The sequence below is a fragment of the Nicotiana tomentosiformis genome, chromosome 8 (assembly GCF_000390325.3).
Source record: "Nicotiana tomentosiformis chromosome 8, ASM39032v3, whole genome shotgun sequence".
NCBI lineage: Eukaryota > Viridiplantae > Streptophyta > Magnoliopsida > Solanales > Solanaceae > Nicotiana > Nicotiana tomentosiformis.
The window spans coordinates 89,713,144-89,729,062 of record NC_090819.1 but is presented as its reverse complement, the minus strand read 5'-3'; the positions used below and the strand labels follow the sequence as shown (position 1 = coordinate 89,729,062).

Below are 15,919 nucleotides of genomic sequence, written 5' to 3'. Positions count from 1 at the left end.
TAAACCTAATGGGTGTTTGATTTATGGCGTGTTTATGGTTGGGAGTTTATTATTTAGTCGCGTTCTTGCTTTTGATTGTAGAATTAATGGTTGCAAACATTACTTCATGCTTATTTGACTTGGTCTCTTCTTAAGAAAGAGAAACTTAGTCTAGGAAACCTTGGCTAACAAGAATTTAGGATAAAATCAAGAGATTGATAGTCCCAATTAAAGGGTTGAACCTAGAGATAGTAAAACCCGACTTGAGCATTTTATCAGCTGTTTTGTTCAATACCCATTTGGACTTGAGAAAGCCAAATTGGGCAAAATCACTCTCTTACCGAGAGGTATTGAGTGGGTACTTGAGTGTTGATAGCTATAATACACCCCGACTAACGAAACAAGCTTTACAGTTTACAACCCATTAGGCAAACACCTAGGTGAAGGTCATAGCCCTAGGCCTTTTACTTTATTTGAAAACAACAACAAAAACAATTTCTTAGTTTTAATTATTTATCTTGCAATCTTAGTTTAAACTAGACCTAGAATCAACCAAACCTTGTGGAGGTGTAATTGAAGATAGTTTAAGCTCATTCACCACAATATATACCTCTAAATCCGATTCATATAGCTCCCTGTGGAATTCGACCCCGACTCTCTGTTGGGTATTACTATTGCATCAACCGTTTTGTAACCTCAAATAGAGGTGTGACTTGGACAAGATCAATTTTTGGCGCCGTTGCCGGGGAGCATAAAAATGGATTTAGCTATATATTTGGTTTTGTGTGTGAATTGTCTTCTTTTCCTTCCATGTTACTAATCTTTTTGGTGAAATAATTGTAGGTGAAACAATGGCTTTCAACAACAATAATCCTCTCGGAAATATGCCTTTGGGGGATGTGGACGTGGAAGATGACCAAGTTGAAGACGACCGCTTCAAGACAACGTTCCCATTTCACCCCTACCTCCACCAAGAGCGGCTCCACACTGGGTGTTTCCGAATGAAGGGTATACAAGTGCCATAGTCCCGCCCCGCATTAGGGCGGGCAACTTTTAAATCACAAATGCTATGCTCACATTGCTAGAGCAACGGGGATTCTTCACTAGGGCTCCGAATCAAAATGCATACAAATACTTGAAAGGGTTTGTGGACACTTACTGGGAGAGTAAATAGACAAACGTCTCCGAGGATGCTTTAAGGTTGAGGCTATTTCCTTTCTCTCTATGGGGGAAATCCTTGGATTGGTTAGAAAGGTTGCCAAACCATTCCATCCATACATAGGATGAATTGGCGGAGAAATTTATTTTCAAGTTCTTTTCTACCAGGCATATGGCTACTCTTAGAGACGAGATTCTAGCATTCAAAAAAGAACCCAATGAGCCGTTGCATGAAATATGGGAGAGGTACCGAACTATGGTGAAAGAGTGCCCAAACAATGACATGACAGAGGCTATGATTCAACAAACTTTCTACAGGGGGATCAATACTACCAATCAATGTGTGGTCAACGAAATTTCATGACAATGCCATATGCGGAAGCTTGTAAGATCTTAGATGAAATGACAGATACTTCATCGGCATGGCAAAGTAGAGCAAATGTTTCTCAAGGTGATCCAAACGTGATTCACCTACATAAAGAATCGCATGATCATGGGCAAGCAATTGCCGAGTTGACCACCACAATGAATCAATTAGCCAAGGCTCAACTTCAACACGTGCAAGGTCCTAAGCAAGTCAATGCAATGGAAGGATTTAATATGATGGTAAACAAGAGAAGGCAAAAGGATCCTCAAGTGCAAAATCGTGCGGAACATTATGTGCAAGAAGATAGTGGATTTGATCAAGATGAATCTTACAATGCACAATAGGAGGAAGTACAATATGTGAACAACTTCCAAGGACAAAGGAACAACTCTCAAGGCCCGAATCAACAACAATGGCGACCTCATGGTAATCAAGGAAATTGGAATTCTAGCAACCAAGGTAATTGGAATGGTGGTAACAACCAAGGAAATTGGAATAATCAAAACAATCAAGGAAATTGGAATGGTAAAAATAACTAAGGCAATTGGAGTGGCAATAGTCAAGGATATTGGTGAGGCAACAACCAAGGGGAATGGAACAATAACCAAGAAAATTAGGGGTCGGTCTTTCAAAGGCCCCCGATGTATCAACAACCGAGCAACCCGCATCCTTATCTTTCCCATGGTCCAAGCTCTTCAAATAATGAGATGGGACGAATTGAGAACATGTTCAAACAAATGATGGAGAAGAATGCTGACTCCGATGCCCAACTAGCCTCTCACAACACTTCAATTCGCAATTTGGAAGTTCAATTGGGGCAAATCTCGCAAGCTTTAAACACTCGTCCTAGGGGACACTACCAAGTGACACAGTTGTGAACCCAAAGGGTGGGAACAACACGGGACATGCCATGGTTGTTACTACAAGGAGTGGAAAAGATGGAGATGCACCCACCTCAAGTCAAAGGAAAATTGTGGATGATGAGCAAGTGGTACAAGAAGATGAGGTCCCGAACAATATGGTGCAAGCAAATGATGAAGTAAGAATTGATATTGATGATATTGTGGAGGAGACTCAAGAGGAATTGAATCCGTCTAGGGAGCACATTGTTGACATACCGAAACTGGTAGTGCCAAAGGCTAAGGCACCCATGCCAAGGCCTCCTCCTCCATATCCTCAAAGGCTTGCCAGGAAAAATGGCGATAATTAATTCAAAAAGTTCATTGACATGATGAAGAGTCTATCTATTAAAGTGTCATTGGTTGAGGCTATGGAGCAAAGTGGACTATGAGGTGCCGATTATTCTTTTTGAATTTTCGGCACATTAACCAATGGCACATTAATAGGTGCCGATTATTCTTAGTAGACCTTTCCTTGCTATGGGAAAGGCTCTTGTTGATGTGGAAGCCGGTGAACTCACTTTTCGGGTGGGTGATGAAAAGGCGGTGTTCCACGTGTGCAAATCTATGAGGCAACCGAATAGCAATGAAGTATGTTCGTTCGTGGACTTGGTGACCGATATTATTATTGATGATACAAGTGCCACGATTAATGTGGGTGAGATGTTGGAGGCCGTTTTGCTAAATTTTGATGATGAAGAAATGGATGGCTTCATGGAATGTGTAATTTCTTTGCAAGGGATGGGGTCATACAATTATGCACCTCGGAAACTTTTCTTGGATCTCGAAAATAGGAAAACTCCTCCTACAAAGCCTTCAATTGAAGAGCCTCCTATCTTTGAGTTGAAGCCATTGCCTTCACATCTCAGGAATGAATTTCTTGGCCCTTGTTCTACTTTACTGGTTATTCTTTCCTCTTGTTTGACTAATGTGTAGGTTGACTCTACATTGGCGGTACTCAACAAGAGGAAGAAAGCTATTGGGTAGACTTTGGCGGATATTTGGGGAATAAGGCTCGCGTTATGCATGCACAAGATAAATTTGGAGGAATATGCCAAACCCTCCATTGAACATCAAAGGAGACTCAATGAAGCAATGCAGGAGGTGGTCAAAAAGGAGATCATAAAGTGGTTGGATGTCGGGGTTGTCTACCCCATTTCTGACAGTTCGTGGACTTCTCCGGTGCAATGCGTTCTGAAGAAGGGGGAATAATTGTGGTCACCAATGATAAGAATGAGTTTATTCCAACAAGAACGGTGACTGGGTGGATAGTGTGTATGGACTATAAGAAGCTAAACAAAGTCACAAGGAAAGACCATTTTCCATTACCCTTTCTTGACAAAAAGCTTGATAGGTTGGCCGGTCGGGCGTTCTATTGCTTTCAAGATGGATATTCCAACTACAATCAAATCCTTATTACCCCGAAAGAACAAAAGAAAATAACCTTCACTTGTCCCTATGGCACTTTCACTTTCAAGCGGATGCCATTTATCTTATGCAATGCACCGGTAAATTTTCAACAGTGTATGATGGCGATCTTTACGGATATGGTAGAGGACTACCTTTAAGTCTTCATGGATGACTTTTTGGTAGTCGGGGATTCCTTTGATGATTGCTTGGCAAATTTGGATAAGGTCTTGGCAAGATGTGAAGAGACAAACTTGGTGTTGAATTGGGAGAAATGTCATTTTATGGTCGAGGAGGGTATTGTCCTTGGCCACAAGATTTCAAAGAAGGGGATTGAGGTCGACAAGGCAAAAATAGAGGTGATTTCTAAACTTCCACCTCCAACATCCGTGAAGGGCGTGAGAAGTTTCTTGGGTCACGCGGGGTTCTACCGGCATTTCATAAAGGATTTTTCCGAGGGAGTGAATCCCTTGTGCAAGCTTTGGGAGAAATATGCTAAATTTCACTTCAATGATGATTGTATGAGAGCATTCTAAATGCTCAAATTCAAGTTGACAATTACTCCCATTATCACCGTCCTGAATTGGAGCATTCCTTTTGAGCTCATGTGTGATGCTAGTGATGTGGCGGTTAGAGCAGTTCTGGGGCAATGTATCAACAAGATCTTTCGTCCGGTATACTATGCTAGTAAGACAATGAATGATGCCCAAGTCAATTACACTGTGACCGAAAAAGATCTCCTTGCCATTGTGTTTGCTATTGAGAAGTTTCGCCCGTACTTGATGGGTGCAAAAGTGATTGTCCACACAGATCATGCGGCACTTCGTTACCTTATGATAAAGAAAGATTCCAAATCCCGGTTGATAAGATGGGTGCTTTTGTTGCAAGAGTTTGACATAGACATCCAAGACCGAAAAGGAAGTGAAAACCAAGTGGCGGATCACTTGTCTCGTTTGGAGGAGGAGAGGAGACCGCATGATGGCCTTGAAATCAATGACTCCTTCCCCGATGAGCAACTCTTAGCCATTTTAATGAAGGAGGTGCCATGGTTCGTGGATCTAGCAAATTTTCTTGTGAGTGGTATTATCCCGGGTGAGTTCTCTTCATACCAAAGGAAGAAGCTCAAACGGGATTGTCAAGACTATTATTGGGATGAACCATACCTTTTCTGGATTTATACAGATGGAGTGATTAGAAGATGTGTACCGGAGGAGGAACAATGTGAAATTCTTGGGGCTTGTGATTCTTCGCCATATGGTGGTCACCATGGTGGAGCAAGAACGGCGGCCAAAGTGTTAAGTTGTGGTTTCTATTGGCCCACTCTTTACAAGGATGCAAGTGATAGCATCAAGCGTTGTGATGAATGTCAAAGGGCCGGTGGAATCTCAAAGAAAAATGAAATACCCCTCACCACCATTTTGGAGATTGATATTTTCGATGTGTGGGGTATTGACTTTATGGGTCCCTTTGTGAGCTCTTGTGGAAACACCTACATCTTGGTAGCTGTTGATTATGTGTCAAAATGGGTTGAGGCCATTGCTCTACCCAACAATGAAGCGAGAAGTGTGGTGGCATATTTGAAGAAGAATATTTTCACAAGATTTGGTACTCCAAGGGCTATCATAAGTGATGGGGGATCGCATTTTTGTAACAAAGATTTTGATACCTTACTCACCAAATATGCTCTCACTCATAAAGTTATGACTCCCTATAGCCCTCAAGAAAGTGGTCAAGTGGAAGTCTCCAACCGGGAGATAAAGAGTATTTTGTCCAAAACAGTAAATGCTAATCAGACGGATTGGTCAAAGAAGCTTGATGATGCACTATGAGCTTATCGCACTGCTTTCAAAACTCCTATCAGGATGTCTCCATATCGGTTGGTGTTTGGAAAAGTTTGTCACCTTCTGGTGGAACTTGAGCACAAGGCCATGTGGGCTTTGAAGAAGCTAAATCTTGATTGGGATGTAGATGCCGCATTGCGGGTTGCACATTTGAATGAGCTAGATAAATTCCGGTACCATACATATACAAGTTCGTCCTTATACAAGGAGAAGATGAAGTACCTCCATGACAAGTACATTCGGAACAAGGAGTTTAAAGAAGGTGATCATTTGTTGTTGTTCAATTCTCGGTTACAGATGTTTCCGGGAAAGTTGAAGTCTAAATGGAGTGGCCCGTTTGAGGTTGCGAGCTGCATTGGACTTAAAGAATAAAAATGATGAGGTGTTTAGAGTCAATGGTCACCGGGTGAAGCACTATCTGGGTAAAGTTGGTGATGGCCACGTCGTGGCAGTGATTCATTTCAAGTGATGATGGTAATTTACGTCGTGCCGCGACGTTAAATCAGGCGCTTCTTGGGAGGCAACCTATGTTTCTTTTTATTCTTCTTTAGATAGGTCTTCTTTTGTGCTAACTGGTTTTGAAGTGTGTTGCAGGAATGATTGTGCTTTACAGGGACTGTGCTCAGATAAAATGGCTAAGTATAAAAAAAGTGTGGACCCAACAATTTTGAATGCCACAACAGAAAGGGATATGCGGCCGCACAATTCTTGTGCGGACCGCACAACTGGAGATTTAAAAATTGCAAGCTCTCTGAAGTTTGCCTGTCAGAGAAATGGCCAAAGTGCAGCCGCACAAGGAAATGTGCGGTCCGCACCACAATCTGCGGCCACACTCAAAAATGTGCGGATCGTAGATCAACAAAGGGTAAATATGTAACATGTAAAGGAGTGCGAACCGCACATGAAATTCTGCGGCCGCACTCATCTCTTGAACTCTTGACCTAACCGGTCAAGTATAAATAGTAGCCTTCTCACCGTTGTTGAGACTTTACGAACTCTAAACAATTAACACAAAGGCAAACACAGTGCACTCAACTGTTCACGCATCTAACATTCATTTTATCATCCTTGATTCTTCCATAGCATCACTACATTACTGGTATGTTCAATTCATCTTTAAATTTTTCAATTTTCTTAATTTTGTTCATAATTAGTTTAGTTATTTTTAGGCCTAATGTCAAATTCATCATCATGTGAGCTTAAATTTGTGTGGGTAACTTTCTATTTGTTATTTGGGGATGGGTAAACTGTGTATCATGTCTAAATTGCTACTACCATGTCTAAATTGTGCGTGAATTAGAAACCCTAAGTTTACTGCCGATTGCTTTTGGATTGTGCTGTCCGCAGATCAGTAGGCCAGGGCATTTAGTGTTGAATGATTGTGCGGACCGCACTTGAAATTGTGTGGTCCGCAGAAATTCAACCGCGGCCGCAGAAAAGTGTGTGCGGCCGCAGATCAAGCAATTCTCTGTCTTCAGAGAGTTGTCATTTTTGAAGTTTCAATGTGCGGCCGCACCCAAAATTGTGTGGTTCGCATAAATTGAACCTCGAAGTAATTCTCTGTCTTCAGAGAGTTGTCATTTTTAAAGTTTCAATGTGCGATCGCACCTAAAATTATGTGGACCGCACTTCAGATCTACGGCCGCACTTAAAATTGTGCGGACCGCAAAATCATCACTACGGCCGCACTTTCAAATTGTGCGGTCCGCACTCAAAAATGTGCAGTCCGCACTTCCCCAACCTGCAACATGTTTTGTTCTGAAAATTTTCTGCTTACCTGCACTTAACTGGAACTGACTCTTACTGTTATTTTGTGCAGAATATGGTTAGATCACGTGGTCATGGTGATACATCAAAGGGGAGGGGTGAACCTTCCAGAGGCAGAGGCAAAAGCACCTTACCCCTAGCTCTCCAAAAAGTGATCAGTATGAAAGCAACAGCAGGCCGAGGTAGATAGTCGGAGCCCTCCGAATCAAGTTCATATGCCCCATCTAAGGAAGCATCGGAGGGAGACTCAGTGCAAAGGCAGCCTGCTGTGCAATCACATCCACAGTTGCCCCAGGACAGATACCGACTGAGAAATGAGCCTACCTCTTCTGAGAGTACTTTTGAGGGGTCGGAAGGGAACAGTCAGGCTTCGGAGCCTTCATCTACACATGCTCCCGACACACAGGCTACTATAGTGGAGGTGGATGAGATCCCAGATGATGGCCGAGGGAGTGATACCAGAGTTGAGGCCTGGAGAGGTCAAAGAAAAATGAAGTTTGGGAAGATAGGTTTGTGAGCCTGACTGCATTCAACAGGTTCCGAGAGTGGTGGCCGCAGAGATCGCTCATTCTTGAGCTACAGTTTGTGTTGAAAGATCTGGATAGATACAACCCAAATGTGTTAAGACAATTTCGGGAAAGAAAAGGGGGAAATGGTTCACTCAAAGTGTAGTGGATGCCAAAGAGCACTTGGTCCGGGAATTTTATGACAACATGGCACACATCAAGAAGGGAACCAAAGTGACGAAAGTGAGGAACATAAAAGTGAGGTTTGACAAAACCACCTTGAACACATACCTAAGGTTGGAGGATGTGGATCTAGTGCAATACTTGGAAAAGCTGGCTATGGGCGATGTAGCTCGCCCATGGCTAGCTGAGCTTCTGGAAGATCTGGGACCACCACCACCATAGATCTGTGCCTTCCACATCGATTTTGAAGCCGGTGCTCTTGCCCGCTCATCCACTATCTGCGTTGCGAGTCTCCCAAACACTGGTGAGTCTCAACAACTGGATGCAGAAAGCCACTACAAAGCTGAATGACATATCCAGTGCTGTTGCAGCACAATTATCCATCTCGGCACCCCAGATTCCTTCGACAGTGGAGGACACATTGAAGAAGATCTTGGTGATCCAGATCACCATCATGAACACCCTGGTAGCACATGGCACAGTGATTGAGGAGCTCGGGAAGAAAGTAAAAAAAATGAAAAAATCCCAGGCGTCCAAGAAATCAGTTGACAGACTGATGAGAGAGGTGACTAAGATAGCAGCAGCTGGTGACCTTCCATTTGACATACTGATGAGGACAGACCCAGTAGCACCAGTAGATCCAGTCGCACCATCAGCACCAGTTGGCCAGTCTGAGGAGCCAGACATGGTTGCCGACACTGCTGAGGCGGTGTGCCAGATGTTCACCAACCCAGTTACTCCCAGAGCCGAGGATGATGAGATCTAGTTAGAGGAGACTGCGGGTGGTGATGCTGCTATGGACACAGAGATGTCGAAGGCCACATAGGGAGTCCTCTTTACTCTTACCTTTCCTTATTCTTATTTTGTTAAGCATTGGGGACAATGCTTATTTTTATTCATGGGGGTGGAGTTTATTTGATATTTGGATATTTGACATTTGGTTTGTAATAACTGATAATATTTTCCTCTTTCCTTTTATTTATGTATACATTCTTTCCTCTTTCTCTATTGATGTATATATTCTATCTTTTCCCCTCTCATTATGTACATTCATTTATGTCTTTAGTAGCTTTATTTGTAGATTCTTTATTTTGTTTTCTTATTAGCCTATGTTTAATTGTGTAGCTTCTTTTTATCTTTTTAGTCAATAAGCCTTTGGTTTTCTTAATGCTACGGTTCTTTCCAAAGGTAGTTTTTGTGTGAACCGAGTGATTCTTCCCAACGATGAATGGCGTGACAAACTTTTTAAAGGATTGAGTCCATTTTTGATGTTTAGGTAAGAATAGTAGTAGTAATGAATAAAAGTTTCAAACATGCTTCACTTGGTACTAGCACACTTAACTACATACTTATGGTTAAAAACAAGTTTCTTGGGAAAGAAGTATCTCTAATTAGCGACCTTGTGACTCTTGCGATGACTTATGCAATCATTGAATGGTTTAGTCGAGACATAGTGATTTTCAATCTTGAATATGGTCGTTGTGGGCCCTCGACTCTATCCTTTTTAACATTCCAGCTGCGTGAGAGGTGAGATGATTTTTTTGCAAGTCCAAGTACCCATGCAAATGGTCTACAACTTGCCTCGAATGTGTTTCTAGGCGAAATTTTAAGTTTTGCTTGGCTTGAGAAGTGATTGTAGGCTCTCCTTGACCTACTTGAAATTTTCCATGACCCACCAAAGTTGTTATCCCTAGTCAACCCATTTGAGCCTAAAACCTTTCTCATTTAATAACCATGTTACAAGTCTTTACCCGTTTTGTAGTGACCCTCTCTTGGCACCCGAGCTTTCCTTAACACTCTTGAGAAACAATTGGCTAAAACATAAGTTTGGGGGAGAAACGAGGGGTTTGAAAAAAGTATCAAGGAACAAAAAGAGAAAAGAAATGAAGAAAAGGGAAGGCAAGAAAAAGAAAGAAGAACAAAAAGAAAAAAATGCAAAAATAAAGTGAATAAGTTGAAAAATTGAAGGGATTTCAAAGAATGGTAATGATGCAAAGCATGGAGAAAACAAAAAAGGAGGAAATGAATATCATGACCAAGAAAGAGTGATGCTAAGTCTCTCTAACCCCCCCCCCCCCATGGGAAAGAAAATGCCTCCTAAAAGTGGTATAGCATGAGCCGATAAGAGAAAATGGAGTGCTTAAGGAAAGATGAACCCGTTCTATCCTAGTATATCCAACGTTAGTCCAAAAGCCTTCATTACATTCCCAAAAAGCCCTACGTGATTTCAAGCCGAGTGAGCTTACATTAGTGATGATTTATATAAGGGGCAAGCCTATAGTACTTAAAGTCATACTTGCGACATTCTTTTGAGAGAGATGAGCGAACCTTTTACAAAACTTTGAATTGAGTGCTACATTCTTAAGTGAGGTGCAAACGAAAAGTAGAAGAGGAGGAGTTTGGGATCCACAATGACCTACATGAAAGAGTGAGCTTCCTTGATGAATAAAGTCAACTCTTGATGCTCAAGTGTCACATTAGAACTATCTGTGCTTAAAACTTCAAATTATTGCCTTGTTGATAATTCATAAATATTGTGGGTAATTGTTGGTCCCAATTGATGTGTGTTTGATACACCTTAGATTAGCTGGAATAGCTCTTATCTTGTGGAGGTGGAAATTACCTTATTTGCTTGAGGACAAGCAAAAGCTTAAAATTGGGGGAGTTGATAAGTGGGGATTTTGACTACTTATTAGCGTTTTTTAGCTCTCGTTTTAGTCCAAAAGTATTAAACTGTATTCCCGAAAACTGATGAAATATGATTATTTGCAGGAGTATTGGAAAATGAGACACTAAGATGAAATCCAACTCAAGAAGGAGTGATCTGAACTCAAGGATAAAAATCAGGCACAGAAGCTCAAGTGCGGACCACAGATGAAATCTGCGGCCACAGAATGTGAAGGAAATTTAACAGAGTCCAAGTGCAAAGTGCGGACAGCACAATTATTGTGCGGCCGCAGAAGCTATGCAAGAGCTAAATTTTAGAGAGTTTCATTTCAAGCTCAAAGAGAAATGCGGACCGCACAATAATTATGCGGCCGCATAAATCAGCTAGGCGGCTGCACTCAGAAATGTGCGGTCCGCAGAAGAGCCATGTGCGACCGCACCAAGAATTGTGCGGATCGCAGAAGATAAGAGATGCGGCAACAATCCAGAATTGCACATGGAATTGTGCGGTCGCAGAACCTCCGAAAGGGTATTTTTGTCCTAAAATTCCAACTTTGTATAAATAGACTAGTTTCACGAAATTAGGTCAGGTTTGGAATATTGAAAGTCCTATAGCCTTTTTTACTTGCCTCTTTAGGCAACTTTAGCGTACTTTGGTGATTTAACATTGGATTTTTATCTTTTAATCTTGCAATATGAGTTTTATCATCTTTTCTTCTTTATTTTCTTCTATACCCATTATGAGTAGCTAAATTTCTAACTAGGGTTGTGACCCAACCCTAGTGTGTAAACCTAATGGTGTTTGATTTATGGCTTGTTTATGGTTGGGAGTTTATTATTTAGTCGCGTTCTTGCTTTTGATTGTAGAATTAATGGTTGCAAACATTACTTCATGCTTATTTGACTTGGTCTCTTCTTAAGAAAGAGAAACTTAGTCTAAGAAACCTTGGCTAACAAGAATTTAGGATAAAATCAAGAGATTGATAGTCCCAATTAAAGGGTTGAACCTAGAGATAGTAAAACCCGACTTGAGCATTTTATCAACTATTTTGTTCAATACCCATTTGGACTTGAGAAAACCAAATTGGGCAAAATCACTCTCTTACCGAGAGGTATTGAGTGGGTACTTGAGTGTTGATAGCTATAATACACCCCGACCAACGAAACAAGCTTTACAGTTTATAACCCATTAGGAAAACACCTAGGTGAAGGTCATAGCCCTAGGCCTTTTACTTTATTTGAAAACAAGAACAAAAACAATTTCTTAGTTTTAATTATTTATCTTGCAATCTTAGTTTAAACTAGACCTAGAATCAACCAAACCTTGTGGAAGTGTAATTTAAGATAGTTTAAGCTCATTCACCACAATATATACCTCTAAATCCGATTCATATAGCTCCATGTGGAATTCAACCCTCTGTTAGGTATTACTATTGCATCGACCGTTTCATAACCTCAAATAGAGATGTGACTTGGACGAGATCAGTGAGCATTGAGATAGTCAGGTTGAGTACTACAAGAGTGTGAGTACGCGAGGATTACATCATGTTGCATCACATATGATATGCATATTTGCATGTAGATATAGTGATGTCTTATCTCTCGTTTCATTCAGACTTGACATATTTTATTTGTTCTATGTTTAACTGTTAGATTCAAAGCATGTCTACATTTTCTGTATTGTAGCTCTGTACTTGGACTGTACCTGTGAGGCTCGTCACTACTTTCATTACAAAGTTTAGATTTGTTACTTATTGAGTTGGTTGTACTCACGCTGCATCCTATACTCCGTGTGCAGATCCAGGTATTTTCGGACACGGTGGTTGCTGATTCTCAGAGTTTTCAGTCATTCAGAAATTTTCGAGGTAGCTGCCCTGGCATCCGCAGACCTTGACTCTCCTCCCCTATTCCTCAGTTTTATTTATTCAGTTTCTGCTTTCCGAGACAACGTATCAGACTTTATATTTCTATAGATGCTCATGTACTCAAGAATACCCTGGTTTTGGGAAACTTCTGTATCGAGTTGCGATGGTATTTATTAGCTTTACAAGACTTTTACTTATTTAAACTTGTTTTGGTATATTTTAAATTTGAAAGTGTTGGAAAAGTCTGAGTATTTAGCTTTCCTAGTATCATGATAGGCACCATCACGACATGTTAAGTTTTGGGCCGTGAAAAGTCCTCAACTACTGAGATTCAGAGCTTTCTCGGCTTGGCCGGATATTATCATCACTTCGTGGAGGGTTTCTCGTCTATTGTAGTGCCTTTGACCAAATTGACCCAAAATGGTGCTCCTTTCAGGTGGTCGTATTAGTGTGAGGAGAGCTTTCAGAAGCTCAAGACTTCTTTGACCACAGCTCCAGTTCTAGTTTTGCCTTCAACGTCGGGCTCTTATACAATGTATTGTGATGCTTCTCGGATAGGTATTGGGTGTGTATTAATGCAGGAGGATAGAGTGATCGCTTATGCTTCGCGCTAGTTGAAGCCACATGAGAAGAACTACCATGTTCATGATTTGGAGATGGCAGCTATCGTTCATGCATTGAAGATTTGGAGGCATTATCTCTATGGTGTGTCTTGTGAAGTATTAACGGATCATCAAAGTCTCCAGCACTTGTTCAAATAAAAGGATCTAAATTTGAGACAGCAGAGACAGTTGGAGCTGCTAAAGGATTATGATATTACCATTTTGTATCACCCTGGGAAGGCCAATGTAGTGGCCGACACCTTGAGTAGAAAGGCGATGAGTATGGGTAGCCTTGCATTTATTCCTATTGGTGAGAGACCTCTTATAGTTGATGTTCAGGCCTAGGCCAACAAGTTTGTGAGATTAGATATTTCGGAGCCTAGCCGGGTTCTAGCTTGTGTGGTTTCTCGGTCTTCCTTATATGATCGCATCAGAGAGTGCCAATATGATGATCCTCATTTTTTTTTCCTTAAGGACACGGTTCAACACAGTGATGCCAAGGATGTTATTATTGGGGATGATAGAGTGTTGAGGATGCAGGGCCGGTGACTTGATTCTTGAGGAGGCCCACAGTCCGCAGTATCTTATTCATCCGGGCGCCGCAAAGATGCATCGGGACATGAGGCAGCACTATTGGTGCAGGAGGATGAAGAAGGATATAGTGTGGTTTGTAGCTCAGTGCCTAAAATGCCAGCAAGTGAAGTATGAGCATCAAAGACCAAGCGGATTGCTTCAGAGGCTTGAGATTCCGGAGTGGAAATGGGAGAGTATCACCATGGATTTTGTAGTTGGGATCCTACGGACTTCGAGGAAGTTTGGTGCTATTTGGATAATTGTGGATCGGTTGACCAAGTTCGCGCATATCATTCTAGTCAGGACTACTTATACTTTGGAGCGGTTGGCTGAGATCTACATCTGCAAGATTGTTCGCCTTCACGATGTGCCGGTGTCCATCATTTCAGATCGGGGCACGCAGTTTTGGAGAGCAGTGCAGTGAAAGTTGGGCACCCAGGTCGAGTTGAGTACATCATTCCACCCTCAGATGGACGGACAGTCCGAGTGCACTATTTAGATATTGGAGGATATGCTATGCTCTTGTGTTATAGATTTCGAGGGTTCTTGGGATCAGTTTTTGCCGCTCGCCGAGTTTGCCTACAACAACAGCTATCAATCGAGCATTCATATGGCTTCGTATAAGGCTTTGTATGGGAGGAGGTGTCATTCTCCGATGGGATGGTTTGAGCTGGGTGAGGCTAGGCTGTTGGGTACTGGCTTAGTTCATGATGATTTGGACAAGGTTAAATTGATTCAGGATCGACTTTGCACGATGGAGTGTAGACAGAAGAGCTACGCTGATCGGAAAGTTCGTGATGTTGCTTACATGGTTGGAGTGAAGGTACTGCTTAAGGTTTCACCCATGAAGGGTGTTATGAGATTAGGGAAGATGGGCAAGTTGAGCCCTCAGTATATTGGGCCGTTTGAGGTGCTATAGAGGATTGGAGAGGTGGCTTACAAGCTTGACTAGCCGCCTAGTCTGTCGAGTGTTCATCCAGTATTTTTAGTTTCTATGCTCCAAAAGTATGTGGGTGATCTGTCTCATGTTTTGGATTTCATCACAGATTAGTTGTAGGGTGATTTGACTTATGATGTGGAGCAGGTGGCCATTTTGGAACGACAGGTTCGAAAGATGAGGTCAAAAGACATAGCTTCAGTGAAGGTGCAGTGGAGAGGTCAGCCAGTTGAGGAGGCTACTTGGGAGACCGAGCGGGAGTTGTAGAGCATATAGCCATGTCTATTTGAGACTCCATGTATGTTTCTAGACCCGTTTGAGGATGAACGTTTATTTAAGAGGGGGAGGATTTAACGACCCGGCCGCTCATTTTGAGTGTTGTAGCCCTGTTCTCCCATTTACTGCTTATTTTATGCTCCATTATCATTATGTGACTTGCCGAGTAGTTGGTTCGGTTTCGGGGATGTTTTGGAATGAGTTGAGACACTTAGTCTCAAGGGTGGAAGCTTAAGTTGAAAATGTTGACCGGATATAGACTTATGTGTAAATGGCCCTGAAATGGAGTTTTGATGGTTCTGATACTTCTGTTGGGTGATTTTGGATTTAGGAGTGTGTCTGGATAGTGATTTGGAGGTTCGTAGTTGATTTAGGCTTGAATCGGCGAAAATTAGAAATTGAGAAGTTTGTCCAAGAGTTGACTTTGTGGTTACCGGACTCAAATTTTGGTTTAGGGAGTTGAAGTAGGTCTGTTATGTCATTTATGACTTTTGTGAAAAATTTGAGGTTAATCTGACTTGATTTGATAGGTTTCGACATCGATTGTAGAAGTTGGAATTTCCTAGTTTCATTAGGCTTAAATTGAGGTGCGATGCATGTTTTCGATGTTATTTGATGTGATTTGATGGCTCGACTAAGTTTGTATCGTGTTTTAGAACTTTTTGGTGTGTTTGGTTGAGGTCCCTGGAGCCTCGGGTGGAGTACGGGTGGTTAACGGATCAAAAATAAGACTTGAAGCATGGTTAAAGCTGGGGGCCTTCTGATGTGATCTCACCTACGAGGGGACTGGTCGCAAGTGCAACGCCGCAGGTGCGGCTGGAGAGGCGCAGAAGCGAAATTGGTCTGGCTAAGGGAGTATCGCTAGCACGGAGGGTGGAGCGCATCTGCGAGT

General features: G+C 42.0%; 1 protein-coding gene across 1 annotated transcript; it reads left to right on the top strand.

The window, feature by feature from the left end:
• The first annotated feature begins 14,424 nt into the window (after nt 1-14,424).
• On the top strand, nt 14,425-15,018 carry LOC138897806 (uncharacterized). Its single transcript, XM_070183822.1, has 2 exons — nt 14,425-14,637; nt 14,899-15,018. The coding sequence occupies exons 1-2, from the start codon at nt 14,425-14,427 to the stop codon at nt 15,016-15,018; spliced, it is 333 nt and encodes a 110-aa protein (XP_070039923.1).
• The last annotated feature ends 901 nt before the right edge of the window (nt 15,019-15,919 follow it).